Raw genomic sequence first — 26932 nt, 5'->3', positions numbered from 1 at the left:
GAGTCTCTCCCCCTCAAAACCAACCCAACTGTTTCCAAGGTTCTTTGTGGAGAGGGAATACCTATGAAATAAACGTGTCTGTAACTGGAAAAGTCCTGCAAGATAACAAATCATCATAACTTTGCTGGGTATGTTAATAAAAGACAGAGCACATCGTGAGTCTCGGTCCACCATGGGAATAAAAGCATAAGCATTTTTATTGTCATTGTGCACGCACAACGAAATTTACAGCAGCATTCCTCGATGCACACCATTTCAGACTCATACCCCATCCTCACTTTCCCCTTCCTCCACCCATCCCTACACAGCCCCAAACACATCAACACAAAGCCGCGGAGTTTAGCATAGCCACAGCTCTAGAGTAGAAGCTGTCTCTAAGCCTCTTTGTCCTAGTTTTGATAGACCTGTATCGTCTGCCGGATGGTAACAGTTCAAAAAGAGAGTGTGCTGGATGAGACTGGTCTCTCCAGAGATATTTTGGAGCTTTCTTTAAGCGGAAGCCGGGGAATTATAGAAGAGTTCTTCCAAGGAGGGGAGAGGGCAGCCGATCATCCTCTGTGCAGGAGTGATCACCCTTTGGGAGAAACGCCTTCCTATCTGCCTGAACTGGGACAACTGGAGAACCATACACAGATGCAGTGAAAGGGGTTTAAAGACACTATAGCACAGCTTAGTAAAAAGGACACCAGGAGTTTTCCATTCAGTTGTTGTTTCCTTAAAGAAGTCTCCAGATAGGTACCACCAGTCTTTTGCTGGAGGCCTCCTTAACCACCCGGTGGCCAGTCTCTGTGCAATGCAGCCTCAGGTCAAGTCCTCTTTAATCATAACGCCCAGAAATTTAAAACTAGCCACCCGCTCTACTTGATCTCCATTTATAGTCAAGGGCTGAATTTCTGAGCTATTCCTTCTATAGTCCACGATAAGCTCCTTTGTCTTGTTTGTGTATTAAGAACCGGGTTATTTTCCCTGCACCATGAGAGCAGTCGGTCCACCCCACTCCGATAGGCAGACTCATCCCCTCCAGAGATGAGCCCCACCACCCGGTGGTGCCTTAAACCCAGGGCTGCCAACTTCCAGGTGGTGCTCAGAGCAGGGGTGTACCAGGCCTACATGGCACTTGGGCATGACCCCCTCCCCATGTTCCCCCTCCTGGCTCTCTGCCAGGGTGGGGCACCACAGCGGGCAGCCTAGGCTAGCACCCGGCCGCCTGCCACTAAACCCCACCCCCCTGCAGGCCAGCTTCTGCTCTCTCCAGGCCTGTAGTTCTAGGTTCCTGCAGGGAGCCGGCGGGGCAGGGCTCGGCAGCGTGCGCCCAGGGAGATGGATACCTCCTGTGCCCATTACTGTTACGCCGTTGGCCCAAAGATGTCCTAGAACACAGGCGTCAAACTCGTGGCCCTCCAGAGGTTATGGACTACAGTTCCCATCACCCCCTGTCAGCATCATGCTGGCAGGGGATGATGGAAACTGTAGTCCATAACCTCTGGAGGGCCGCGAGTTTGACACCTAGAATTACGACTGATCTTCATAGTTCATAGGTGAGCTCCCCTGGAGAAAATAGCCGAGGGGTGGATTTTATGGCTTTATATTCTGGTTGAGGTGCTTCCTTCAGGCTTTACCTCAAGTCTCCAGAAATTTTACAACCCAGAGTTGAGAACCCTGCTTGAGCAGGACGGCCTCACTGGGTGTCTCCAAGAATCCCCCCAGTTGGAATAGGTAACTCTGACCAGTTGACCCTACCCATGGGCGGAAACGCGAGGGTCCGATGCCCCGTGGTAGCGCTGGGGTCTTGCGCTGAGGCGTTCTTTCCTCTTCTTCTCTTCCAGATCACAGTGTTGGACATTGACGGGCAACACCTCAGCAAAATCAGCAATCTGGAAAAGCTGGAGAATTTGCGGTGGGCGTCATTTAGCAATAATAACCTGACGAGAATCGAAGGGATGGATTCTTGTCGCTGTCTGGAGGAGCTCACGGTGGACGGGAACTGCATCTCAAACCTGGATGGTAAAGCATTCGACTTAGAAGAGAGAAGAGAGAGAGAGTTTTGGATTTATATCCCCCCTTTCTCTCTTGTAGGAGACTCAAAGGGGCTGACAATCTCCTTGCCCTTCCCCCCTCACAACAAACACCCTGTGAGGTAGGTGGGGCTGAGAGAGCTCCGAGAAGCTGTGACTAGCCCAAGGTCACCCAGCTGGCGTGTGTGGGAGTGTACAGGTTAACCTGAATTCCCCAGATAAGCCTCCACAGCTCAGGCGGCAGAGCTGGGAACCAAACCTGGTTCCTCCAGATTAGATACATGAGCTCTTAACCTCCTAAGCCACTGCTGCTCCTGCAATGGTGGCGAAGAGGGTTGGTGCCTGAGCTGGCCCACCTGCCACTGTAGCTTCTACAGCTCCCTCTAGTTCATAGGTGTCCAACTCGCGGCCCTTCAGATGTTATGGACTACAGTTCCCATCATCCCCTGCCAGCATCATTCTGGCAGGGGATGATGGGAACTGTAGTCCATAACATCTGGAGGATGTGAGTTGGACACCTGTGCTCTAGTTCTACTCTTGAGTGGTGGTCCTCTTTCTTAGGTATTTCCAGGCTCTCCAAACTCATGCGATTGAGTGCCAACAACAACCACCTCACGAGCCTCGAGAGGAGCGTTTTTGACAACTTGACGCACCTTCATTACCTCTCCCTCGAGAACAACCGAATCACGTCGCTGGTGGGCTTACAAAAAACCTATGCGCTTGTGGAACTCTACATAAGCAACAACTACGTGTCCTCCAACCAAGAGATCTACCATCTCAAGGTAAACCTTTCTCCAAGGGTGTAGCTAAACAGTGCGGGTGACAGGGGATGTGTTGGGGATGCCCTGAGCCATCTCATAGTCACACTGTACTCTTCTAGGGACTCGTATTTAAAAATCAGTGGGTCACTCGGCAAGACTCCAACCATTGTGATGGAGAGGAGAAGGACCTTTCACCTTTGGATTTGGGCGTCTTAGTTGATAGTTCCATGGGAATGTCAACTCAATGCATGGCAGCTGTGAAAAAGGCAAACTCTATGCTGGGGATGATTAGGAAAGGAGTTGATAATAAAACTGCAAGGATTGTCATGCCCTTCTATAAAGCAGTGGTGTGACCGCATTTGGAGTACTGTGTTCAGTTCTGGTCGCCACATCTCAAAAAGGATATCGAAGAGATAGAAAAAGTGCAGAGACGAGCAACGAGGATGATTGAGGGATTGGAGCCCCTTCCTTATGAGGAGAGGCTGCAGCGTTTGGGACTCTTTAGTTTGGAGAGGAGACGGCTGAGGGGGGATATGATTGAAGTCTATAAAATTATGCATGGGGTAGAAAATGTTGACAGAGAGAACTTTTTCTCTCTTTCTCCTAATACTTACCTGAACCAGGGGCATCCATTGCTTGACCCCAAATGCTGGGAAGAATTATAGGACTAATAAAAGGAAACACTTCTTCACGCAACGTGTGATTGGTGTTTGGAATATGCTGCCACAGGAGGTGGTGATGGCCACTAACCTAGATAGCTTTAAAAAGGGCTTGGACAGATTTATGAAGGAGAAGTCGATCTATGGCTACCAATCTTGATCCTCCTTGATCTCAGATTGCAAATGCCTTAGCAGTCCAGGTGCTCAGGAGCAGCAGCAGCAGAAGGCCTTTGCTTTCACATCCTGCATGTGAGCTCCCAAAGGCACCTGGTGGGCCACTGCGAGTAGCAGCGTGCTGGACTAGATGGACTCTGGTCTGATCCAGCAGGCTAGTTCTTATGTTCTTATGTTCCCTCCTGCATTGCTTTCCCTAGTGGAAGAGGAGGAGGAGGAGGAGGAGGAGGAGGAAGAGTTTGGATTTATACCCCACTTTTCTCATCCATAAGGGATCTCAAAGCGGCTTACAATCTCCTTCCCTCTCCCCACAACGAACGCCTTGTGAGGAAGGTGGGGCTGAGAGAGTTTGGAGAGAACTGTGGCAGCTGGGGGGGACTGTTTGCCCCTTCCTCAGGCTGCAGGTGTCCTTCATCACATGATCCCAGGATGCACAGAGTTCAAGGAAAGGGCAAACAGGCCCAACACAGTGCTGTTTCCACTAAGGAAAACAGTGCAGGCGGGAAGGTGGGATACCTCCTCGCCCCTTGCATTGCTCACGACCACACTGAGTGACCCACCAGTTTTTTAACCTGAATTTCCAGGTGAGTACTTTGTAACTGAGATGGGTCAGGGGTCCCCAGTGCAGTATCACTCAGAGGATATTGCATTGAAGTTGACCGCCGTTGAGAGGAGTGCGATATAAAAACTAACTCTTCTTCCCTAAGGAATTCCAGGGTCGCTAAGCAGGGACAAGTGATGGCAAACCATCTCCGCTCATCTCTTGTCTGGAAAAACCTTGTGGTTCTGAGGGCACAATGAAGGAATCGGTTGCAGCTTGACGGCTCTTTGAGCACTTTCGCACATGTAGAATAATGCACTTTCGTTATGATTAAAGAGGGCCTGACCTGGGGCGTACAGACTGCCGTGGTGGTTAAGAAGGCCCAGCAAAGACTGTACTATCTGAGACTTTTAAGGAAACAACAACTGAATGGAAAACTCCTGGTGTCCTTTTACCGCTGTGCTATAGAGAGTGTCTTAACCTACTGCATCTGTGTATGGTTCTCCAGTTGCACCGTGGCGGATAGGAAGGCGCTCCAAAGGGTGATCACTCCTGCACAGAGGATTATCGGCTGCCCTCTCCCCTCCTTGGAAGAACTCTATAATTCCCGAAGCCTAAAGAAAGCCCAAAATATTCCGAGAGACCCGTCTCATCCAGCACACTCTCTTTTTGAACTGTTACCATCCGGCAGACGATACAGGTCTATAAAAACTAGGACAGAGAGGCTTAGAGACAGCTATAGAGCTGTGGCTATGCTGAACTCCGCGGCTTCGTGTTGATGTGTTTGGGGCTGTGTAGGGATGGGTGGAGGAAGGGGAAAGTGAGGATGGGGTATGAATCTGAAATTGTGTGCATCGAGGAATGCTGCTGTAAATTTCGTTGTGCGTGCACAATGACAATAAATGCTTATGTTACTTTCAATCCACTTTCACAATTGTTTGTATGTGGATTTTGCTGTTTTGCACAGTAAAATCCAGCTGCAAAGTGGATTGAAAGTGGATTGAAAGTGCATTATTCTGCATGTGTGAAAGTGCCCGTCACCCCCACCAAAAGTACATTCTCAGTTGGCTGGCTGCCACACTGCAAGGGATTGGATTGTTCCATTATTCCTTAGTCCCAGAGGCGTATCAAGGAAAAACGTAGCCCAGTGCAAAATCTGAGTTTTCCACGCCCCACGATGGGCGGCCACCCTCCTCCACCACAACCAAACAACCTTTTTTGCACTTTGAAGTCAGTGAATGGACTTAGGGGAAGGAGGAGGGGTGTGGGGGCAATTTTCCGCCCCCACTTGACGAAATGGCCACAGCCCGGGGACATTGGACCCCATATGCCCTCTTGGGCAGTACGCCCCTGCTTAGTCTTATAGTTATTCCTGGGAGGGGAGATCAAGAGCACAGCTTGTGTTTCTCCCCTCTCCACCATCCCACTCTGCTTCTCTTGGGGGAGAAGTGAATCCCTGAAGATGGACATTGTGGGTCGTAGGCAGATAAACGCTTTTTCAAAACCTTTAATTATCTTGGTCCATAATCCCATTACGTAGGAAGGAGCAGCAGTGGCGTAGGAGGTTAAGAGCTCGTGCATCTAATCTGGAGGAACCGGGTTTGATTCCCAGCTCTGCCGCCTGTGCTGTGGAGGTTTATCTGGGGAATTCAGATTAGCCTGTGCACTCCCACACACGCCAGCTGGGTGACCTTGGGCTAGTCACAGCTTCTCGGAGCTCTCTCAGCCTCACCTACCTCACAGGGTGTTTGTTGTGAGGGGGGAAGGGCAAGGAGATTGTAAGCCCCTTTGAGTCTCCTGCAGGAGAGAAAGGGGGGATATACATCCAAACTCTTCTTCTTCTTCTTCTTCTGCAACATCTTGCAATTTCCTAGGGGCTGAACAACCTGGTCATCCTCGACATGTCCGGAAACCTGATCGTTTGGAAACAAGATAATTACCGGCTCTTCGTTGTCTTCCATATCTCGTCGTTAAAGGCCTTAGATGGTGTTCCAGTGGTAAGAGGCACCCCCCCACCCCCCGGCCGCCTATTTTGCTTAATCTTAAAAGTAACAATGATGTCACATTCACAGCAGGAAGTAGCAATGAAATCACATGCACAGAAGGAAGTAGCAATGATGTCGCAGAGAGCAGCAGGAAGTAACAATGATGTCACAGACAGCAGCAGGAAGTAGAGGTAGCATCAGATCCCCAGTTGCTTCACCTGCCCCCAAATCCGTAACTGTATCCGTTCTCAAACTGGGGATTCTGCATGCAGTACCTGTGTGACAGCGCCCTCTTTGGGCTTTGAAGGGGATCACAAACAGCCAAAGTGGTGTGGTGTATCGGACTTGGATCTGGGAGAGCCAGATTAGAATCTCTGCTCATCCACGAAAGCTCACCGGGTGACTACGGGCCAGTGGCACTCTTAGAACAAGCCAGCTGGATCAGACCAAAGTCCATCTAGTCCAGCTCTCTGCTACTCGCAGTGGCCCACCAGGTGCCTTTGGGAGCTCACATGTAGGATGTGAACGCAATGGCCTTCTGCGGCTGTTGCTCCCGATCACCTGGTCTGTTAAGGCATTTGCAATCTCAGATCAAGGAGGATCAAGATTGGTAGCCATAGATCGACTTCTCCTCCATAAATCTGTCCAAGCCCCTTTTAAAGCTATCCAGGTTAGTGGCCATCACCACCTCCTCTTAGCCTAACTTACTGTACCATGTTGTTGTGGAGATAAAATGAAGAAGAGGGAATTGTTGCAAATTGCTTTGAATCCCCACTGGGGAGGATAAATTAAGTAAATAAATAAATTAATAAAAGACATGGCCTTCGACAGGAAGAACTGATGAAAACACAATGTGTTCTCCCAGGTCTTTCACCTTTTTTTGCCCAGAGCCTCATAGTCTCTTCTGTATTGTGTACAGTTCTGGGCACTGCAATTTGAGGAGGATTCAGAGGTCCAGAGGAGGGCAACCAAAATGGTAAAAGGTCTGGAATCCATGGCCTATGAAGAAAGACTTAGGGAGCTTTGTTTGGTGAGGAGAAGGTTAAGAGGTGACATGATAGCCATGTTTAGATATCTGAAGGGATGTCGTGTTGGTGAGGGAGCAAGCTTGTTTCCTGCTGCTCCAGAGACTAGGAGGTGGTGATGGCCACTAACCTGGATAGCTTTAAAAGGGGCTTGGACAGATTTATGGAGGAGAAGTCGATCTCTGGCTACCAATCTTGATCCTCCTTGATCTCAGATTGCAAATGCCTTAGCAGACCAGGTGCTCGGGAGCAGCAGCAGCAGCAGAAGGCCGTTGCATCCTGCACGTGAGTTCCCAAAGGCACCTGGTGGGCCACTGCAGAGTGCTGGACTAGATGGACTCTGGTCTGATCCAGCAGGCTAGTTCTTATGTTCTTATGTGGCGGGTTTCTCAGGGCTGATTTATTGTTTCGGATCAGTAGTTCTTAGACTTTATTCCATTGTTAGTCCACGAAATATTCAGTACTATGTACAAAGTCCTACACGACCTGGGCCCTGTATATCTGAAGGAACACCTCCTCCCATATAGACCTGCCCAGGTGTTGAGGTGAGCGGAGTGGGGGGTGGAGTGGGCCACTGCGAGTAGCAGAGTCCTGAACTAGATGGACTCTGCTCTGATCCAGCAGGCTAGTTCTTATGTTCTTATGTTCTTATGACCAGGAGTCATGGGTTCAAGGGGAAGGAAAAGAGATTCCGCCTAAACATCAGGAAAAACTTCCTGACTGTCAGGGCTGTTTGACAATGGAATGCACTACCTCGGAGAGTTGTGGAGTCTCCTTCTTTGGAGGTTTTTAAAGAGAGGCTGGACGGACATCTGTCGGGAGTGCTTTGATTGTGTGTTCCTGCATTGCAGGGGGTTGGACTGGATGGCCCTTGGGGTCTCTTCCAACTCCATGATTCTATGATTCTCATACACTCTGGGCTGTGCTGGACAGTATCTCGCTCGCCCCACAGAAAGCGAAAAGCACACGCAGGGCAAGAGGAAGCGCATCGGGGCAAGGTTTTTTTATCCTGATGCGCCGCGTCTCTCAGCACGCCACAAAGAGAAAGCACATCAGGGCAAGATTTCTTGCCTCGACGCACTTCCGGTCCCACTGCGTGCCAGAGCGCCAGTGGGTATTCGGCCGACGAGTCTTTCTAGGCTATCTGTCACATCCCGGATGGGCGCATCTGCTAGACAGCACACCTCTCGAGATGACAAGTCACGTCAATACCCTTTAGACACGACCCCAATTCCCCAATTACTGGCACGCATCTGCTCCTTTATGGGGAAGCAGGAGTTCAAGGCCTCTCATTCACAGAAATTTCGGCCAAGCTTCGGGGAGGCTGGAAGAGTAGCCTTCGTTGCAGTGGTCTAAAATCAACATTTGTGGGAAAATCCTTGTAAATCCCCTCTGGGATACACCTCTGAAGATGCCAGCCACAGATGCAGGCAAAACGTTAGGAACAAGATCCACCAGACCACGGCCACACAGCCCGGAAAACCCACCAGAACCGGTTGAATCCAGCCGTGAAAGCCTTCGACGATCCTTTTTTGCCCAGAGCCTCATAGTCTCTTCTGTATTGTGTACAGTTCTGGGCACTGCAATTCCTCAGTTCTGGTCGCCCCATCTCAAAAAGGATATCGAAGAGATAGAAAAAGTGCAGAGAAGGGCAACGAGGATGATTGAGGGACTGGAGCACCTTCCTTATGAGGAGAGGCTGCAGCGTTTGGGACTCTTTAGTTTGGAGAGGAGACGTCTGAGGGGGGATATGATTGAAGTCTATAAAATTATGCATGGGGTAGAAAATGTCGACAGGGAGAAATTTTTCTCTCTTTCTCACAATACTAGAACCAGGGGGCATCCATTGAAAATGCTGGGGGGAAGAATTAGGACTAATAAAAGGAAACACTTCTTCCCACAATGCTTGATTGGTGTTTGGAATATGCTGCCATAGGAGGTGGTGATGGCCCTTAACCTGGATAGCTTTAAAAAGAGCTTGAACAGATTTATGGAGGAGAAGTCGATCTATGGCTACCAATCTTGATCCTCCTTGATCTGAGATTGCAAATGCCTTAGCAGACCAGGTGCTCAGGAGCAGCAGCAGCAGCAGAAGGCCATTGCTTTCACATCCTGCACGTGAGCTCCCAAAGGCACCTGGTGGGCCACTGCGAGTAGCAGCGTGCTGGACTAGATGGACTCTGGTCTGATCCAGCCGGCTTGTTCTTATGTTCTTAAGGTTCTTATACAGCAGTCAATGATTCAGACTCTAGAGTAGGGGTGGCCAACCTATGGCACTCCAATTGGCCATGCTGGCAAGGGCTGATGGGAATTGTAGTCCACGAACATCTGGAGTGCCATAGGTTGGCCACCCCTGCTGTAGAGAAGCTCAGTAGCCTTTATTATGCTGTGGCTGTTACTGCAGAGAGCCATGGTTTCTGCAGGCACATTTATTCCAAACAACCCTGGAGCACTTTTATTCTTGACGATCCTGCAGCCGGTTTGCTCAGCCACAGACGCTCAGCAGGTCTCCTGATTTTCCTGCTCAGGAACCAACCGAGATTGAAAACTCGAAAGATTTATTCGGCGGCAAACTCATGTCTGACATGGTTGTCGAACGGCTGGGGCACTCGGACTTCAGCAAGATGCAAGAATTAAACTGGACAGCATCTATGATCAGGTGGGTGACTTTGGGATCTAAAAAACGGAAGGGGATGGATCGCGGTCCGGCTCTGTGTTGAAAGAGCCGTACACCTAGACTCTCATGGCTCCTCGAACAGTTTTTTTGTTTGAAACGACCACAAAAAATGGATTTTGAAGCTTCCGTGAAACTTGTTTTCTTCTTTTCGGCGTTTGTTAGAATGTGTTCAAGCTGCAGGTTGCGAAATTCCTGGAGATTTTTGAGTCCCCCTCCCCCCCCCGGCTCCATTTTCCCTAGGTGGGGGAGGGGGAGAGATCGAGCCATCTGCTGATCTCATGGAGGAGTGCCAGGTTGGTGACGGTGCCCAGGTCTACTGCCTGAAGCTTGCGCCTGGTACCCCCACACGTAATTAGATGATGTGTGCCCAGCGACATGTGACAGCACATATCCCCATGGGCAGTACGCCCCTGATGGACAGCAGGTCTATCGGTGGCTGTCAGCTGTGGTGACTAAAGGGAACTTCCCGTGCCAGAGGCAGTCAGGGAAAACCTCAGCTTCCCACTGTGGCCCCTGTGCAAGACAGCATGCTGGCATCAATGGACGACTGGTCTGATCTAGCAGGGCTTTTCTGTTGTTCTTATGGTCCTAACCATGCCATGGGAGGAAGAAGGGTTCTTACCTCTCCCCCCCCCCCCCCAAGCTTTCTCACATAAAATACAGTGGGGGGAGCTATTTTGCCAATTTGGCTTCTCCATATGCACAGATACTTCACGGGAAGCCCTGGGGTTAGAAAGAAGAAGAGTTTGGATATATACCCCATTCTTCTCTCCTGTAAGGAGACTCAAGGTGGCTTACGAGCTCCTTTCCCTTCCTCTCCCCATAAAAGACACCTTGTGAGGTAGGTGGGGCTGAGAGAGCCCTTAGAGAACTGTGACTAGTCCAAGGCCACCCAGCAGGAATGTAGGAGTGCAGAAACACATCTGTTTCACCAGATAAGCCTCAGCCACTCAGGGAGGAGTGCGGAATCAAACCCGGTTCTCCAGATTAGAATCCACCTGCTCTTTACCCCTACACCACGCTGGCAATGTCCTGCAAAAACTTTCTGAAACAGCAGGATCATCATTCTGTCTGCTTTTTTTCCCCAAAAATGCCCTTGGAAAAGGTATGGAGGAGGGCGACTGCAGATTGTATTGTATTTTCTTTTTGTGCACTAACCAACCTTTTCCCCTCCCCGAAACACACTTTTCTTGCCTGACGCAGGACTGTCGATCTCACGCCGCCAGAACAGTTTAAAAACATCACCAATGTGAATCTGCAGAACAACAACCTGACCAGTTTCAGCGGGTTGATCTTCCTTCCGAATATCAAGGTGAGCTGCTTGAGGCTCCTTCCTCTTTCTGGGGTTGAACTAGGTTAGGAGTGGAAGGCATAGAAGCAAACCCAGGGGGAGTTGAGCAGGTTAGTGCCTGGGTGATTTCAGGGTCACTGCATTGTTCTGCCCCCCAAGTGAATCTGTTTGAGGTGCCCTGTACTTGGCTAGGACAGATTGGGGGAGACACAAGCAAGGTTCAACAGTTCTTACAATGGGTTCATTACTTGAGAGAAACAAGACCATAACTCCTCCCTTGGGTCTACCTGAATACTTTCTTGTCTTGAGCAGGTTTGAAGCTGTCGACTGTGTCTTCTCTTGGTTGCTTTCAAGAAAGTCCACTGTGTCTTGCTTCCTTTCATCTCTTTCAGTCTTTGTCTGGATCTAATTACTGTTAAACTTAACTTGTGCTGTAAGGACCACCATATGCTAATATGGACGTCACAAATATTCCGATCTCCAACTACCCTTAGCACCTCACTCTGATTGACTGGCTAGAACTAAAACAGGGGATTGCTGGGTAAAGAGAGGAAACTGCCTATTGGGAAATGTCTTAAAGGGACAGGGGCTAACTAAAATACCCTCCCTTAGAAGACTTAACAAAGAACTAAAACCATTCTAACTATGGGGAAATTGAATATTAATGGGGAAATAACAAAAGACTCTGTGGGGGCATGACATGCATTATTTATTTATTTATTTATTTCTTAAATTTCTATACCGCCCAATCCCCGAAGGGCTCCGGGCGGTGTACAATATAAAATTCAAACAATATTGGAGCAAATCATACAACACAATAAACAATCACATAGGCTCCATCCAATTAATAATCAATAAAACATTCTAAAACTTCATATAAAACAGCGGTTAATAAATAAACAAACAAACAAACAAACAAACAAATAAATAAGCAAGAGGCGTCCAAAAAACCCCCCATTTAAAACCTACCCCAAGAAGGAGGAATGGCGGACCCCTCAATATGAGGGGTACCCTGATGTAACAGCGCAAGAGCAGAGAGCCAGAGAGCAGAGAGGGGGCACCACGTCAGCAACTGGACACTCCAAAGGCCTGGTGGAACAACACGGTCTTACACCAAGATCCCGCAGGGCCCGGACAGCTGGAGGGTGTTCCACCAGGCCGGGGCCAGAGCTGTAAAGGTCCTGGCCCGCGTGGAGGCCAGCCGCATCATTGAGGGGCCAGGGACCACCAGCAAATTGGCCTCTGCTGAACGCAGAGACCGAGTAGGGACATATGGGGTAATACGGTCCCGAAGGTTATGGGATAAGGATTGGTGGAGGGAGAGTTGGGAACCCCAGACTGTGATATGGCCATTTCAGATTTGCCCGTGTGGTTGTTTCTGGGTTGCCTGTGAACTGGGGGATTTGTTCACTGCAGCAGGCCAGGACGACTGAAAGATTTTCCACCATTTGCTTTTTTAAAAAGCCACCTTGCCTTGGGAGCCAGTGGCTTCTTTTAGCTGGAGATTTGACTTTGGACTTGAAGAGCTGCGGTTTATATTCTGTCACTGGAGTGGAAGAGATGTGGGTTTATATTCCATCAGTGATGCAAACTTTCTGTGTCGACATAGGGCCTTTCCCCACTTACCTTCTGCCGCGTGCTACTCGGGCCAAGTAGCGCAGGGTCCCGCGGCACTCCCCACTGCAGGGGCGGCGACATCGCAGCCGCCCCGAGGCTGCCGCTGTCGCGCCCCCTCAGGACGCGTCATTCCTGGCGCTGGAGAAAACGGTGCCTTTTGATGACCCTGCGCAGAGCGTGGGGTAGTGGGGAAGCCCGGGCGCGTGTCAGAAATGACGCGCGCAGTGAGTAGCGCACAGCGACAGTGGTAAAGGGAAAGTGGGGAAAGGCCCATAGACAATCACCATGGGTCGGTGTGTGCAGAGAGCTGGTATGTCATAGCCACTCGGAGAGTGAGCTGCGACTAAAACTAACCCTCAGTTCAAATCCCACCTCCTCAATATATCAGAGAGTTTTACCATGGAGTTTTTGGTGATTCCTAGAGAGGTGATTCCAAATGTCCCTGGGCTTACTTCTGTGCAGGTGCTCTGCCTGAACTACAACCACATCGAGTCGATCCTCCCCAGACAAAAGCCCTCGAGCCACCTGACAAACAGGCAGCTGCTGCATCAGAAAGTGACTTCCAGCGGCTACGGACAGCAGGGGGCTTCCAAAACCAGCAGGTATTGTCTCCGTTTCAACAATGGTGCTTGTTTGGAATCAGCCCGAACGGAAAAGTTGAATCACCCCCCCCCCCATCTCCCAGCCTCCTGCTTGTGGTGTCGAAACCCCCTGAAGTCACACACAGCTTTTCTTTACTCTCACTTTCCTCACTTGTAAGTTCCCATTTGGGGGGAGCGTAGGGGGGGTCTGTCGTGCTCCTTCTAGTGGTCGATTCGATATTACGTCCAGCATAACTTGCTTCAGAAAGGCGATCGACATTACCCTGGGTCACAAGAGCCGTGCACCAGCTCATCCCTAACCCCCACCCCCATATCTCACTTGGTCCATCCAATCCAGCGTCAATTTACGGTTAAAAGCCTAACAACGCTTCCCTGGGAGTAAGCCAAACTGAATAGATCCAGGTAGGATCCTGAGTAGACCTCCTTAGGATTGGTCTGTTAATTACTTCTGGAGTAAAGAAATGTTTTGTGTTGCTTATCCTGAATCTATTAGCCAGCGTGGTGTCATGGTTAAGAAAAGGTGTGCTCTAATCTGGAGGAACCGGGTTTGATTCCCTGCTCTGCCACTTGAGCTGTGGAGGCTTATCTGGTGAACTGGATTCGCTTGTGCATTCCCAACACACGCCCGCTGAGTAACCTTGGGCTAGTCACAGTTCTTCAGAGCTCTCACCCCCACCTACCTCACAGGGTGTTTGCTGTGTGTGTGGGGAGGGGGGAGGGAAAGGAAATTGTAAGCCCCTTTGAGTCTCCATACAGGAGAGAAAAGGGGGATATAAATCCAAACTCTTCTTCTTCTATTACCCAATGACTCAAAGGGGACTCAGATGATGACGCAGTATCCTCTCATGCTGAGAACGCAGCATTTCGGTGCTGCAACACTCCAAGCAGCTGTTTCGAGTGCTCAGGTGTTAAAACTGTCTGCTGTCTCTTCCCTCGGTGGCATCTCCAGCTGGCTTTAGCGTCTCACGTAAAAATGACCATCCGGTCAAAGCACGCAAAGAGCCAATGCTTTGCTGCCAGCCGCCAGAGCTAGTGCCGCTTTGCCAAGCCCCAGTTTTCTTAAGCAGAGCGTGGAGGAACTATTGCATCTGGCTGTCCTGTTTAGCCTTGCTGGCGTTCGGCTGCTGCCAAGGGGTCGCCATAAGACTTTGACTTCATAAAACCAGACAGCTGTTTCTTCTCCCTTCCATCCGCCGTTCTGTGGGCAAAAGAGTGTATTTCCATGTTTATGATGCAGATTCGCAGTATGGATTCCATCCAGGCTCTGTCTGTTACTGTTCCAAAAGCGTGAAAGCTGGGTGGCGCCCCCCCCCCCCTTTCCCTTTAATACTCAAGCTCTGGAAAATAATTTTCCTTTGCACATGTTAGACTTGCAATTTCCTGGCCAATCCCTGTTCACCGACCGAGCCCCTGTTTTGCTCTAGGGATGCCGGATTGAACGAGAGCCTGCTGCCAATCATGCAGAGCTTAGAAGTCCTTCATTTGGGCTACAACGGGATTTCCAACTTGGCCCTGCTGCAGATTGGTCGACTCAAAAACCTGAAGTTTCTCTTTTTACAGGGTAGGTAAAGAAGAACCGAGCACTGATCTGGATGGCCCAGGCTATCCTGTTCTTGTCCTACCGCAGAAGCGAAACAGGGTCAGCTCCAGTTAGTAGCTGGATGGGGGATCACTCCCCAAGTCCAGACTTGTTGCGTAGAGACAGGCAAAACCGCATTTGGTGGTCTCTTGCCTTGAAACCCCGGATGACCAAAGGTCATTAGATCTCAGAAGCTAAGACTGGAGTTGATTCTGCACAGCAGAACAATAACGGGTTGCATCCATTGTTTTTGAATTTGGGTCTGTTTTATTCCTTTTTTGTCCTTCGCATCGGTGCCCGTTTTCTGTGAAGGAAAGAATCCGTTTCCTTTCTGCCCCTTCTCACGAAACTGCCGCCATGCTTCTACGAAAATAAGACAGAAAGTAAGAAAATAAAAAATATATTATTTTTTGCTCCAAAAGATGCGTTAGGGCTTATTTTCAGGGGATGTCTTATTTTTTTCCCATGATTTTGTGCCCCCCCCCCCCCACGTGACCAGATCAGCTGCACTGGGGAATCTGTAACCAGGGCTTATTATTGAGAATAAAACTGCAAGGATTGTCATGCCCTTATATAAAGCCGTGGTGCGACCGCACTTGGAGTACTGTGTTCAGTGCTGGTCGCCACATCTCAAAAAGAATATCGAAGAGATAGAGGAAGTGCAGAGAAGAGCAACGGGGATGATTGAGGGACTGGAGCACCTTCCTTATGAGGAGGGGCTGCAGGGTTTGGGACTCTTTTTAGTTTGGAGAGGAGACGTCTGAGGGGGGATATGATTGAAGTCTATAAAATTACGCATGGGGTAGAAAATGTCGACAGAGAGAAATTTTTCTCTCTTTCTCACAATACTAGAACCAAGGGACATTCATTGAAAATGCTGGGGGGAAGAATTAGGACTAATAAAAGGAAACACTTCTTCACGCAACGTGTGATTGGTGTTTGGAACATGCTGCCACAGGAGGTGGTGATGGCCACTAACCTGGATAGCTTTAAAAGGGGCTTGGACAGATTTATGGAGGAGAAGTCGATCTATGGCTACCAATCTTGATCCTCCCTTGATCTGAGATTGCAAATGCCTTAGCAGACCAGGTGCTCAGGAGCAGCAGCAGCAGCAGAAGGCCATTGCTTTCACCTCCTGCATGTGAGCTCCCAAAGGCACCTGGTGGGCCACTGAGAGTAGCAGCGTGCTGGACTAGATGGACTCTGGTCTGATCCAGCAGGCGCTTTCTTATGTTCTTATGTTCTTAATAGCAGAGAGGCCCCTTTCAGGTAATCAGGGCCTAGCATTGAGCACCTAGAGCCAACTTGGCCAGTACTTGCATGGGAGACCACCTAGGAAGTCTAGAGTCGCTATGCAGAGGCAGGCAATGGCAAACCACCTCTGTTGGCTGTTGCCTAGACAACCCTATGGGGGGGCTCCCATAAGTTTGCAGTGACTTTGCGGCTAAAGGAGAAAAGAACTGAAGATTTATGTTGACTCTATCCCGAGTTGTCTCTGTGTGTTTTGATGTGCCAAGGGCATACCATTTTCCGCCCCCTGCTTCCCACCGCACACACAGATCTTTGATCTTGGTCCAACAGGTAATGATATCAGCCAGATCGAAGGACTGGAGGGGCTGCAGCTGCTGCAGGAGTTAGTGCTGGATCACAACCGAGTCAAGATGATCGGCGAGAACTCCTTCACCAGGCAGAGCTCCCTGGTGGCTCTTCACCTAGAGGAGAATCGTCTGCGAGAAGTGAACAACTTGCAGCCCTTGGTGAAGCTGCAGAAGCTTTTCCTTGGACTTAATAAAATCCAGGTGTGTGTCAATCTGAGAGCCGGCACAGTGTAGTGGTTTAGGTGTCCGACTAGGACAGTGATGGCGAACCTATGGCATGGGTGCCAGAGGTGGCACTCAGAGCCCTCTCTGTGGGCACGTGCAAACAGAGTTCATCGGGGGGGGGGGGGCGATCCCCCCCATGATGAACTCTGTTTGCACGTGCCCACAGAGAGGGCTCTGAGTCACTGGCGTAATGCCCATTGGGCAAGGTGGGCAGCTGCCCAGGGCATCACCTTGTGGGGGGCATCAAAATGCTGGGTTCGTTTTTGGGTATTTTAGTGGTTTTCCATTTTTGGCCTGCAGGGGCGCAGTTTTTAGGCTAGCGGCACCAAAATTTCGGCGTATCATCAAGAGACTGTCCTTATGCTACCCCCCAAGTTTGGTGAGGTTTGGTTCAGGGAGTCCAAAGTTATGGACTCCCAAAGGGAGTGCCCCTATCCCCCATTGTTTCCAATGGGAGCTAATAGGAGATGGGGCTACAGTTTTGAGGGTCCATAACTTTGCCCCCCCTGAACCAAACTGCACCAAACTTGGGGGGTATCATTAGGGCAGTCCCCTGATGAGACCCTGAAATTTTTGAGACTGTGCCTTCAGAAATGTGCCCCCCACAGCCTGCAACCCCCATTGATAGCAATGCAGAAAACTCAGTGCAGAACAAAGATTCTTGGGCAAATTTCTAGGATGTTCCTGTAGGGGGTGCATTTTTGGATGTATCGGCACCAAAATTTCAGGGTATCATCTGGAGATGATGGCACCCCCCAAGTTTGGTGCAGTTTGGTGCAAAAAAATTTTTTGGTCATGGTGGAGCGGCCGCCCATGGGGGGGGGGCATCCAACTCAGGTTTTGCCCAGGGCTACAGTTTGCCCAGGGCTGCCTCGTTACGCCCCTGCTCTGAGTGCCACCTCTGGCACCCGTGCCATAGGTTCGCCATCACTGTCCTAGTCGGACACATCTAGGCTGGCCTGGGCCGCTGGGCTCGAATATTAGCATTAAACCTAAGACCTAGTTTTGGGGAAGCAGTGTAGGTAACCCTGTAAATCGCTGTTCAAGCCCACTGATTTTCATGCAAAGAGCTAAAGTGCAATCCTTTACCTGGGAGTAAGCTCGGTTGGTGGCAGTGGGGCTTGCTTCTGAGCAAACCCTCCTAGGGCCGTGATTCACCCGTTAGTAGCGTGGCACGGTTGCTTCAAAGCAAAGCCACCGACTACCACCAAGCTTACTCCTGAGTAACGCACGCCTCGGAGCCAACCGGTTTTTCTAAACTAAAACCTCAGTATTCAAGTTAAATTGGCGTGTTGGCACTTTGCGATAAATACGTGGGTTTTGGGTTGCAATTTGGGCACTCGGTCTCGAAAGGGTTCGCCATCACTGGACTAGGATCTGGGGAAACCAGCTTCGAATCCCCACTCTGCTGTGGAAACTTGCTGGGGTCAGTCACCTACTCTCAGCCCGGGAAGTATTTGGATGGGAGACCTCCAAAGGAACACCGGGGTCGTGATGCTGAGGCAGGCAACGGCAAACCACCTCTGAACTTCTCTTGCCACAAAAACTCTGCAGGGTGGCCTCAAGTCAGGTGGATCTAATTTAATGCTTTGGTGCAAATGTCTCCTGTTCTTAAGTCTGGTCTTGTGCTGTTCTTGCAAGGGATTTGGGGGCCAGTGCCCAAGGGGGGCAGAAGTTGGGGAGGATATGACATCACTTTCGGGGCAAGCACTATTAGAACTGATTGAGGAGCAGCAGGAAATTGCCTGCTCCGACCTCTGTTCTGCTGCTGTTGGTTTCAAAACCATAACTATGAAATTTTTATTTATTTATTTATTTATTCATTCATTCATTCATTCATTCATTCATTCATTCATTCATTCATTTATTTATTTATTTATTTATTTATTTATTTATTTATTTATTTATTGTTTAGTTTTATAGACCGCCCTATCCCCGAAGGGCTCTGGGCAGTGTACAACAAAGTTAAATCATGATACAACTAAACATAATCAAAACTAAACCATCAGATTCCAATATAAATAGATTACCTAAATCCCCATTAAAAACAGCGGTGAGTACAAAAAATGAAATCTAAGTCGAGGCGCCCAGCAAAACCCATTTTAAAACCCTCCCTGAAGGGGAAGACTGCTGGCTCCATCCATAAAAAGATGTAAACAGAGAGGAGAACAGAAGAGGGGGGGGCGGGCATTGGACCAATGGACCAAAAGGTTACTTTGTGGGCTACATTCACAATTCACTACAGTTGTCCCCTTCTTGCCCAATGGTGGATGTAGCATGAGAAATCTCTCAAACTGCTTCCAACCTGGAAAGTGCCTCACTCCACCACTGCCTTGCCAAATGCCAGAAGATTGGCGGGGGGGGGGGGGGGGGGGGCTGTGCTTGGGGAAGGCAGAATTCAGAGAGAATGTGGTGTCACATCCAAGAGATTGGTCTAGGTCTGTCTTATCTAGTCTCTATTGTCTTTACCATAGACAATAGGGAGAAATCTTCCAGTGCTACTATGTGGGGACTGTTTTGGCTGCCCCTCTTCAGTTTCCTGGGAATTTGGGGCTGAGCGCTGGTATTTCCCCCTCCTATGTGGATAAACAGGGGAGGCCTCCTCCTAGCCCAAATGAAAAAAAGATGTCTGCTTAGACTAAGGTGACCAGATGGTCACCTTTGCAAACCGGGACGGGCGGGTGGGCGACCACGCCCGCATGCACGCGCAGCCACACACAGCCTTCTGGGGCGCTCCTGTTTCCCGCCCTGTGACAGGGCGGGAAACGGGAGCTCCCCAGAAGGCCGTGCTCCTGCGGCCACATGCACATGCGCGTGCGACCGCAGGAGCGCACTGCCTTCTGGGGCGCTCCCAGGGCGGGAAACGGGAGCGCCCCAGAAGGCTGCGGCCGCGTGGGAGGCTGCCGCACTGCCTTGCGCCCCAGAAGGCAGTGCGGCAGCCTTCCAAAACCCGGGACACTTGAAAAAACCCGCGGGACATGGGACAAGTTGTTTTAAGGCGGGACTGTCTGGTCAGCCTAGTTTAGACCCATGAGCTGGGCTTTCCATTCATGCTGAGGAGGCTGTCTGGAATCCTTTTATGGGAAACAGTGTGCTAAAAAAACCCACCTCAAATCAATAAAACTAATTTCCTCCAACTGTTTAAGGTTGCCAACCTCCAGGTAGGCCTGGACTACTCCCATAATGATGACTCCTCTCCAGACTACAGAGACGAGTCACCCTGTTGGAAATGTAACTCAGCATCATATCCCTTCTAAGCAGCGGTGGGATTCAGCAGGTTCGCACCACTTCGACAGAACCGGTTGTTAAAATGGTGCTGGTAAACAACCAGTTGTTCAATTATTTGAATCCCACCACTGCTCCTGAGCTCCCAGTCCCCTCTGAATTTTGCCATCTCCAAGCACCGCCCCAGACCTCCAAATATTTCCCAAGCCAAATTCAGCAAGAAACGGACCTACTCCAAACTGCAAATCTAAAATTTGAAATAAAATAGACCCTCGATGATCCCTGGAGAACTCCCTAGAATAAGTCCCTGCAGGTGACTTGTAATAATTTTCCTAGTAAGTTTTACCAAATTCTGGAATTCATGTTGGGGTTGTTGTTTTTTTAATCTTGGGGCAGGATCTCTTTGAACTGGAAAAACTTGACTGTCTTCCTTGCCTTAAAGAGCTATCAGTATATGGAAATCCAGTGAGTATACTCTTGTTTTCCTCTTAAGGTTACATGTAAGCATCCGTGTCCTGTTACCTATTTATCTGGTAACTGCTACACTCTGTTCTATGTTCAAATTGAACAGGTGATTAATGCCGGTTATAATAACTAGCGTTAAGTAAGCACATAAGATTCAGCTTTAATAGATGGTTTTTCTTTATTTTGTCTATTTTAAAAGTGTCAAAGAAAGATATTATTAGGAAACATACAAAGATACCTGTAATCTATTCTAAAAGCCGCTTCAGCACTTCTGCTTATCAGCTATCTCTTCTGCTACAGAGAGACGAAGTATGTCAAAGGGCATTGATTCTAGTTCTCTATTGCTTTCTATTTTACAGCTAGCTTTTGGCTGTTAGCATTGGCTATCATTAATGTTCTAAATAAATGACAGTTTTTCCCAAAATGGTACAGCATTGCTTATTGGATATCCCATCCTATTGATTGTCTTATTGCATTGCACTGTGTCTTGAATCTCAGTAGAAAGGTGGGCCACAAATAATCAATCAATCAATCAATCAATCAATCAATCAATCAATCAATCAATCAATCTATCTATCTATCTATCTATCTATCTATCTATCTATCTATCTATCTATCTATCTATCTATCTATCTATCTATCTATCTATCTATCTATCTATCTATCTATCTATCTATCTATCTATCTATCTATCTATCTATCTATCTATCTATCTATCGGATTTCTATACCGCCCGATCCCCGAAGGGCTCCAGGCAGTGTACAACATAAAATCATACAATATTGAATAAAGGAGCAAATCATACAACACAGTAAACAAATAACATAAGCTCCATCCAATTAAGAATCAATAAAACTTTCTAAAACTTCACATAAACAGCGGTAATAATTAAATAAATAAGAGGCGTCCAGAAAAACCCACATTTAAAACCTTCCCCCAAAAGGAGGAACGGCGGGCCCCTCAATATGAGGGTTACCCTGATGTAAACAACGCAAAGAGCAGAGAGCAGAGAGGGGGCACCACATCATCAGCGGCTGGACACTCCAAAGGCCCGGTGGAACAACACAGTCTTACAGGCCCTGCGGAATTCACCAAGATCCCGCAGGGCCTGGACAGCTGGAGGAAGGGTGTTCCACCAGGCCGGGGCCAGAGCTGTAAAAGTCCTGGCCCACGTGGAGGCCAGCCGCATCATTGAGGGGCTGGGAACCACCAGCAAGTTGGGACATATGGGGTAATACGGTTATCCTTTTAACAGCACAAATAGGAAGCACTGTTTATCGTTTTCCTTACGTCGCAGGCTTGTCTATGTGCGCGTGCACAAGTTGCTGTGAAACGTTGGCAGGCTGTAGCTGCTTTTCACTGCAGGGGTTCCAGGAAAGAGCCCTTCCAGGAAAGAGCCCTTCAGAGCCCTTCGGGGATGGGGCGGTATAAAAGTTTAATAAAATAAATAAATAATAAATAAAAGCATATGCAGAGAGAAATGAGCTTTCCTGTCCGTCTGTAACCTTGCCTGGAGCAAACTGCTGCGAGACACTTAATGGGAATCTTGTAAAGGGAGACAACCCGGTCATCTCTTGTTTCCTTGAGATTTCCCAGTAAGGCAGTTGCCACCTCTGAGGCTCAGCACCAAACGACTGAGTTCTTCATATGGTGTTTACAAGTAACTTAGCATGGTGGAGTAGTTAGGAGCAGGTGGATTCTAATCTGGAGAACCGGGTTTGGTTCCCTACTTCTCCACGTGGGCGGCAGTCGCTTATTTGGTGAACCAGATTTGTTTCCTCACTCCTACCCATTCCTGCTGGGTGACCTTGGGCTAGTCACAGTTCACTCCGAATTCTCTTAGCTTCTCCACCTCACGAGGTGTCTGTTGTGGGGAGAGGAAGGGAAAGGAGCTCGTAAGCCACCTTGAGTCTCCTTACAGGAGAGAAAGGTGGGGTATAAATCCAAACTCCTCCTCCTCCTCCTCCTCCTCCTCCTCTTCTTCTTCTTCTTCTTCGTCTTCTTCTTCTTCTTCTTCTTCTTCTTCTTATTATTATTATTATTATTATTATTATTATTATTATTATTATTATTATTCAAGAAAAAGGTAGGGGTACCTAAGTATCCTAAATAAATAAGAGGAGAGGTAGCAGGGGCTTGCAAGCAGGAATTGAATTTTTACTTAATTCATGGGCCCTTTTCTTGTGCTGTTGTAACGAATGAGAATGCCTGTTAGCATGTACAGAGTGCCTTTCCCCATGGCCACCAGAATTTAAGCCACCCAGGATAACAGTGACTGCAAACCAGTGGCTGTCTGAGAGACGAGTGGAAAACTTGTTCTTTGCCCTCTGAGTTTTCTCTCAAGGATCCTCCACAAGGTCTCTGGCCTTAGACCAGTTCCAGCTTCTTTCTGGATTGGCTGCCATCTTTAGTCGGGCCTGAGCTAGAACCTCCGGAAAGGGCATGAACCAAAAGAGCTTGATCATTCATTCTCGAGTTCACCCACGTTTCTCACTTTCCAGGTCTCCCGCAAAATCTGTCACCGCCCCCTGCTCGTGTTCCGCCTGCCCAGCCTTCAAGTCGTGGATGGAGTAACAATCAGCGCAGAAGAGAGGGCAAGAGCCGAGTTCCAATTATTAGAACAGCAAGTAAAGCACACTTATTACAGTTAACAGCTGTACGGGCCTCTTCCTGTTGAGGGGGAGGGTCGAAAACAGATCTCTGCCTGCGCATGTTCTTTCCCGTTTCTTCTTGTTTGGAATGATTGTGAACTTGCCTCTCATTCATTCATTCATTCATTCATTCATTCATTCATTCATTCATTCATTCATTCATTCATTCATTCATTCATTCATTCATTCATTCATTCTTTTATTTATGGGTTTTTTATACGGCTCTACCCCTGGAGGGCTCTGAGCGGTGTACAACATAACTTCCTCTACACGGTGTACAATAACCCATACAAACAACCCCATTAAAATTAGATTAAAACACAGCGATAAAATTAACAAAGATGATGTCCCACAATACCCCAATTAAAACCCTCCCAGAGAGGGGGTCCCATAGATGATCATGGGAACTCCGAACCGGAGGAATAAAAGGGAGCATCTGAATTTTCTTGTGGCTGCAGCTAAGAACATAAGAACATAAGAACAAGCCAGCTGGATCAGACCAAAGTCCATCTAGTCCAGCTCTCTGCTACTCGCAGTGGCCCACCAGGTGCCTTGGGGAGCTCACATGCAGGAGGTGAAAGCAATGGCCTTCTGCGGCTGTTGCTCCCGATCACCTGGTCTGTTGAGGCATTTGCAATCTCAGATCAAGGGAGGATCAAGATTGGTAGCCATAAATCGACTTCTCCTCCATAAATCTGTCCAAGCCCCTCTTAAAGCTATCCAGGTTAGTGGCCATCACCACCTCCTGTGGCAGCATATTCCAAACACCAATCACACGTTGCGTGAAGAAGTGTTTCCTTTTATTAGCTGTGGTCTTTCAGGAGCAAGGGTACGAAAGATGGATAGAGAGAACGTCCTCTTCCCACTCCAGTCAAGCAAGGACTCTGGGTCACTCCATGAGATTGACAGGCAACAAGTTCAGGCAGAGGTGTACCATACAGGGGGACATATGGGGACAAATGTCCCCGGGCAGTGGCCATTTCGTCACATGGGGAGTGGAATATTCACCCCCCCCACACACACACACCCCTCCTCCTTCCCCAGGGTATATACACTGACTTCAACACCTTATTTAACTAATTTATTAGTTTTTGTAATTTTCTGTGGAAAATTTTTCTTTAAAACTATTGGGAAAAAATTAGTTTTATATGACGCCTTTCCCCTCAGGCTTAAGGTGGTTTTCAGTATTTATGTAAGGAACTAGCAAAGTCCAGGCCAAAAGTAACATTGGAGTTCTTTATTGATCTGGCCTTCTAAGTCAATCACAAGCAATGCGGGAACTGGCCTCCCAGTGAACAAGCAGCCGCTTTTACGGGCTCCCCTCCCAGTTCCCGCCAAAGTTAGATAAACACACCTGCAGTTCCCATCCGAAAACTGCATTGAAACAGTTTCACACAGACACGCAGAAGATACAAGAGTTGGAAACTTACAGATACCGAAAACACTCCCCAATTCTGGGCTGCGCGCCAACCTTGGCAGAGGAAACCTTCCAAGGTTAAGCAGCAACCTTACAATTTATCAATGAATATGATAGAAGGCTTGAAAACCCAGCCCAGATCCTATGGCGATTAGACTAACAACACACAGCAGGGAAAAGACGAAAAAGAATCATATGAATAAAGGAGGAGGAAGGCCAGTTGTGGAAGAAGAAGAAGAAGAGTTTGGATTTATATCCCCCCTTTCTCTCCTGCAGGAGACTCAAAGGGGCTTACCATCTCCTTGCCCTTTCCCCCTCACAACAAACACCCTGTGAGGTAGGTGGGGCTGAGAGAGCTCCGAGAAGCTGTGACTAGCCCAAGGTCACCCAGCTGGCGTGTGTGGCAGTGCACAGGCTGATCCGAATTCCCCAGATAAGCCTCCACAGCTCAGGCGGCAGAGCTGGGAATCAAACCCGGTTCCTCCAGATTAGATACACGAGCTCTTAACCTCCTACGCCACTGCTGCTCTCTTAGTAGCCTCAACTGTACACCTGGTAGAACAGCTCTGAGAGCCAGTGTGGTATAGTGGTTAAGAGCAGTGGACTCGAATCTGGAGAACCAGGTTTGATTCCCCGCTACTCCCTCCTTATTTATTCATTTGATTCTTTTTCGTCTTTTCCCTGCTATGTGTTGTTAGTCTAATTGCCCGCTACTCCACATGGAGCCTGCTGGTGACCTTGGGTTAATCACAGTTCTCTGAGAACACTCTCAGCCCCATCTACCTCACAAAAGTCCTCCCAAGCCCTCAAAAAAACCCCAAAACACTAGCCCTCAGAAACATGGGTTCATTCTGCACATGCAGAATAATGCACTTTCAAACTGCTTTCAGTGCTCTTTGAAGCTGTGCGGAATGGCGAAATCCACTTGCAAACAGTTGTGAAAGTGGTTTGAAAACGCATTATTTTGCGTGTGCGGAAGGGGCCGTGCACACAAACCCTCAAAAAAAACACACAGTTAAAGACTTGTATTTAAAGATTTAAGGACGACCCTAAAAAAAAACCAGAGCTCACCTTTTGCTCTCTGTTCTGCTCCCTTCTGCTGCCTCTCAGAGATTGTTCATGTCTTGGCATGGAAATCCTACTGGGCTGACATAAGTTTGTTGTTGACTTGACAGCACTTTCCACCCCCCACCCCCCTCGAGGCAGTTTACGAAATAAGACAATTGTCTGCTTCTGCAGAATTTCCACACAAACATAAGAACGTAAGAAGAAGAAGAAGAAGAGTTTGGATTTATATCCCGCCCCCCTTTCTCTCCTGCAGGAGACTCAAAGGGGCTGACAATCTCCTTGCCGTTCCCCCCTCACAACAAACACCCTGTGAGGTAGGTGGGGCTGAGAGAGCTCCAAAGAGCTGTGACTAGCCCAAGGTCACCCAGCTGGCGTGTGTGGGAGTGCACAGGCTAATCTGAATTCCCCAGAGAAGCCTCCACAGCTCAGGTGGCAGAGCTGGGAATCAAACCCGGTTCCTCCAGATTAGACACACGAGCTCTTAACCTCCTACGCCACTGCTGCTCCTGTAAGCCCTTCCTTCCTTTTGATAGGGATATTTGGTCAATACAGACTTTTCCTCAGTCATAGAAGTGTGACATTGAGTGCAGTAAATAAACCTCCCCAGAAGTACATTGCAGGGCTGCCGGCAGGAGCCAATGGAGGCAGGCATGACATGGGGTGGTGGTCGTGGTGGGGGAGGGCCTCTGGGAGGGAGGAAGGGCCAGATTGAGGTAGAAAGAACCTGGCCCTGGGGGCGGGGCTTCCACGGGAAATGGGGAAAAGAACTGGGGAGGGCTTAAACAATTTGAAGTGTCAAGATCTTTGCTGTCTCAACCCGAAAATGTATTTCCCCTTAATCAGCCAAAACGGGGGGGGACTACACAGTGTCACCAAGAAAATGCATATACTAATGTAAATTCAAAACCATGCAGTATACAATACATCACATACATTTAATCTATCTTCATCCAATATAGTATAATACTGGTTTTCCAAATTTGCATAGCGAGTGCAAACCGTCTATTTTTCTGTTTGTCGAAATGGGTTACCATGAAAAAAAAATGTTTAAAAGACACACTGCTGCAGGAGGAAGCAGTTTCTTTCCACTTTGTTCTCTCCTCAGCTACTCACACATCCTTGTGTATGTCAGCACGGTGTAGTAGTTAAGAGCAGGTGGATTCTAATCTGGAGAACCAGGGTTGATTCCCCACTCCTCCACCTGAGCGGCAGAGGCTTGTCTGGTGAACCAGATGTGTTTCCCCCCCCCTCCTACATTCCTGCTGGGTGACCTTGGGATAAGTCACAGTTCTCTCAGAACTCTCTCAGCCCCACCTGCCTCACAAGATGTCTGTTGTGGGGAGAGGGAGGGAAAGGA

General features: G+C 48.7%; 1 protein-coding gene across 1 annotated transcript in view; it reads left to right on the top strand.

Moving 5' to 3' along the window:
- The window catches only part of LRRC9 (leucine rich repeat containing 9), an 87291-nt gene that overhangs the window by 48681 nt on the left and 11678 nt on the right, over positions 1–26932 (top strand). The window contains exons 16-25 of the mRNA XM_048484661.1: positions 1827–2004; positions 2577–2797; positions 6025–6147; positions 9689–9819; positions 11041–11149; positions 13208–13347; positions 14772–14908; positions 16508–16725; positions 20371–20439; positions 22941–23066. Of these exons, the coding sequence (XP_048340618.1) occupies positions 1827–2004; positions 2577–2797; positions 6025–6147; positions 9689–9819; positions 11041–11149; positions 13208–13347; positions 14772–14908; positions 16508–16725; positions 20371–20439; positions 22941–23066 (1452 nt within the window). The remainder of the gene's footprint in view (positions 1–1826; positions 2005–2576; positions 2798–6024; positions 6148–9688; positions 9820–11040; positions 11150–13207; positions 13348–14771; positions 14909–16507; positions 16726–20370; positions 20440–22940; positions 23067–26932) is intronic.

This window comes from Sphaerodactylus townsendi, linkage group LG02, assembly GCF_021028975.2.
Source record: "Sphaerodactylus townsendi isolate TG3544 linkage group LG02, MPM_Stown_v2.3, whole genome shotgun sequence".
In the NCBI taxonomy this organism is placed as follows: domain Eukaryota; kingdom Metazoa; phylum Chordata; class Lepidosauria; order Squamata; family Sphaerodactylidae; genus Sphaerodactylus; species Sphaerodactylus townsendi.
The sequence above is the reverse complement of the archived record's forward strand: the minus strand, read 5'-3'. Positions and strand labels throughout refer to the sequence as shown.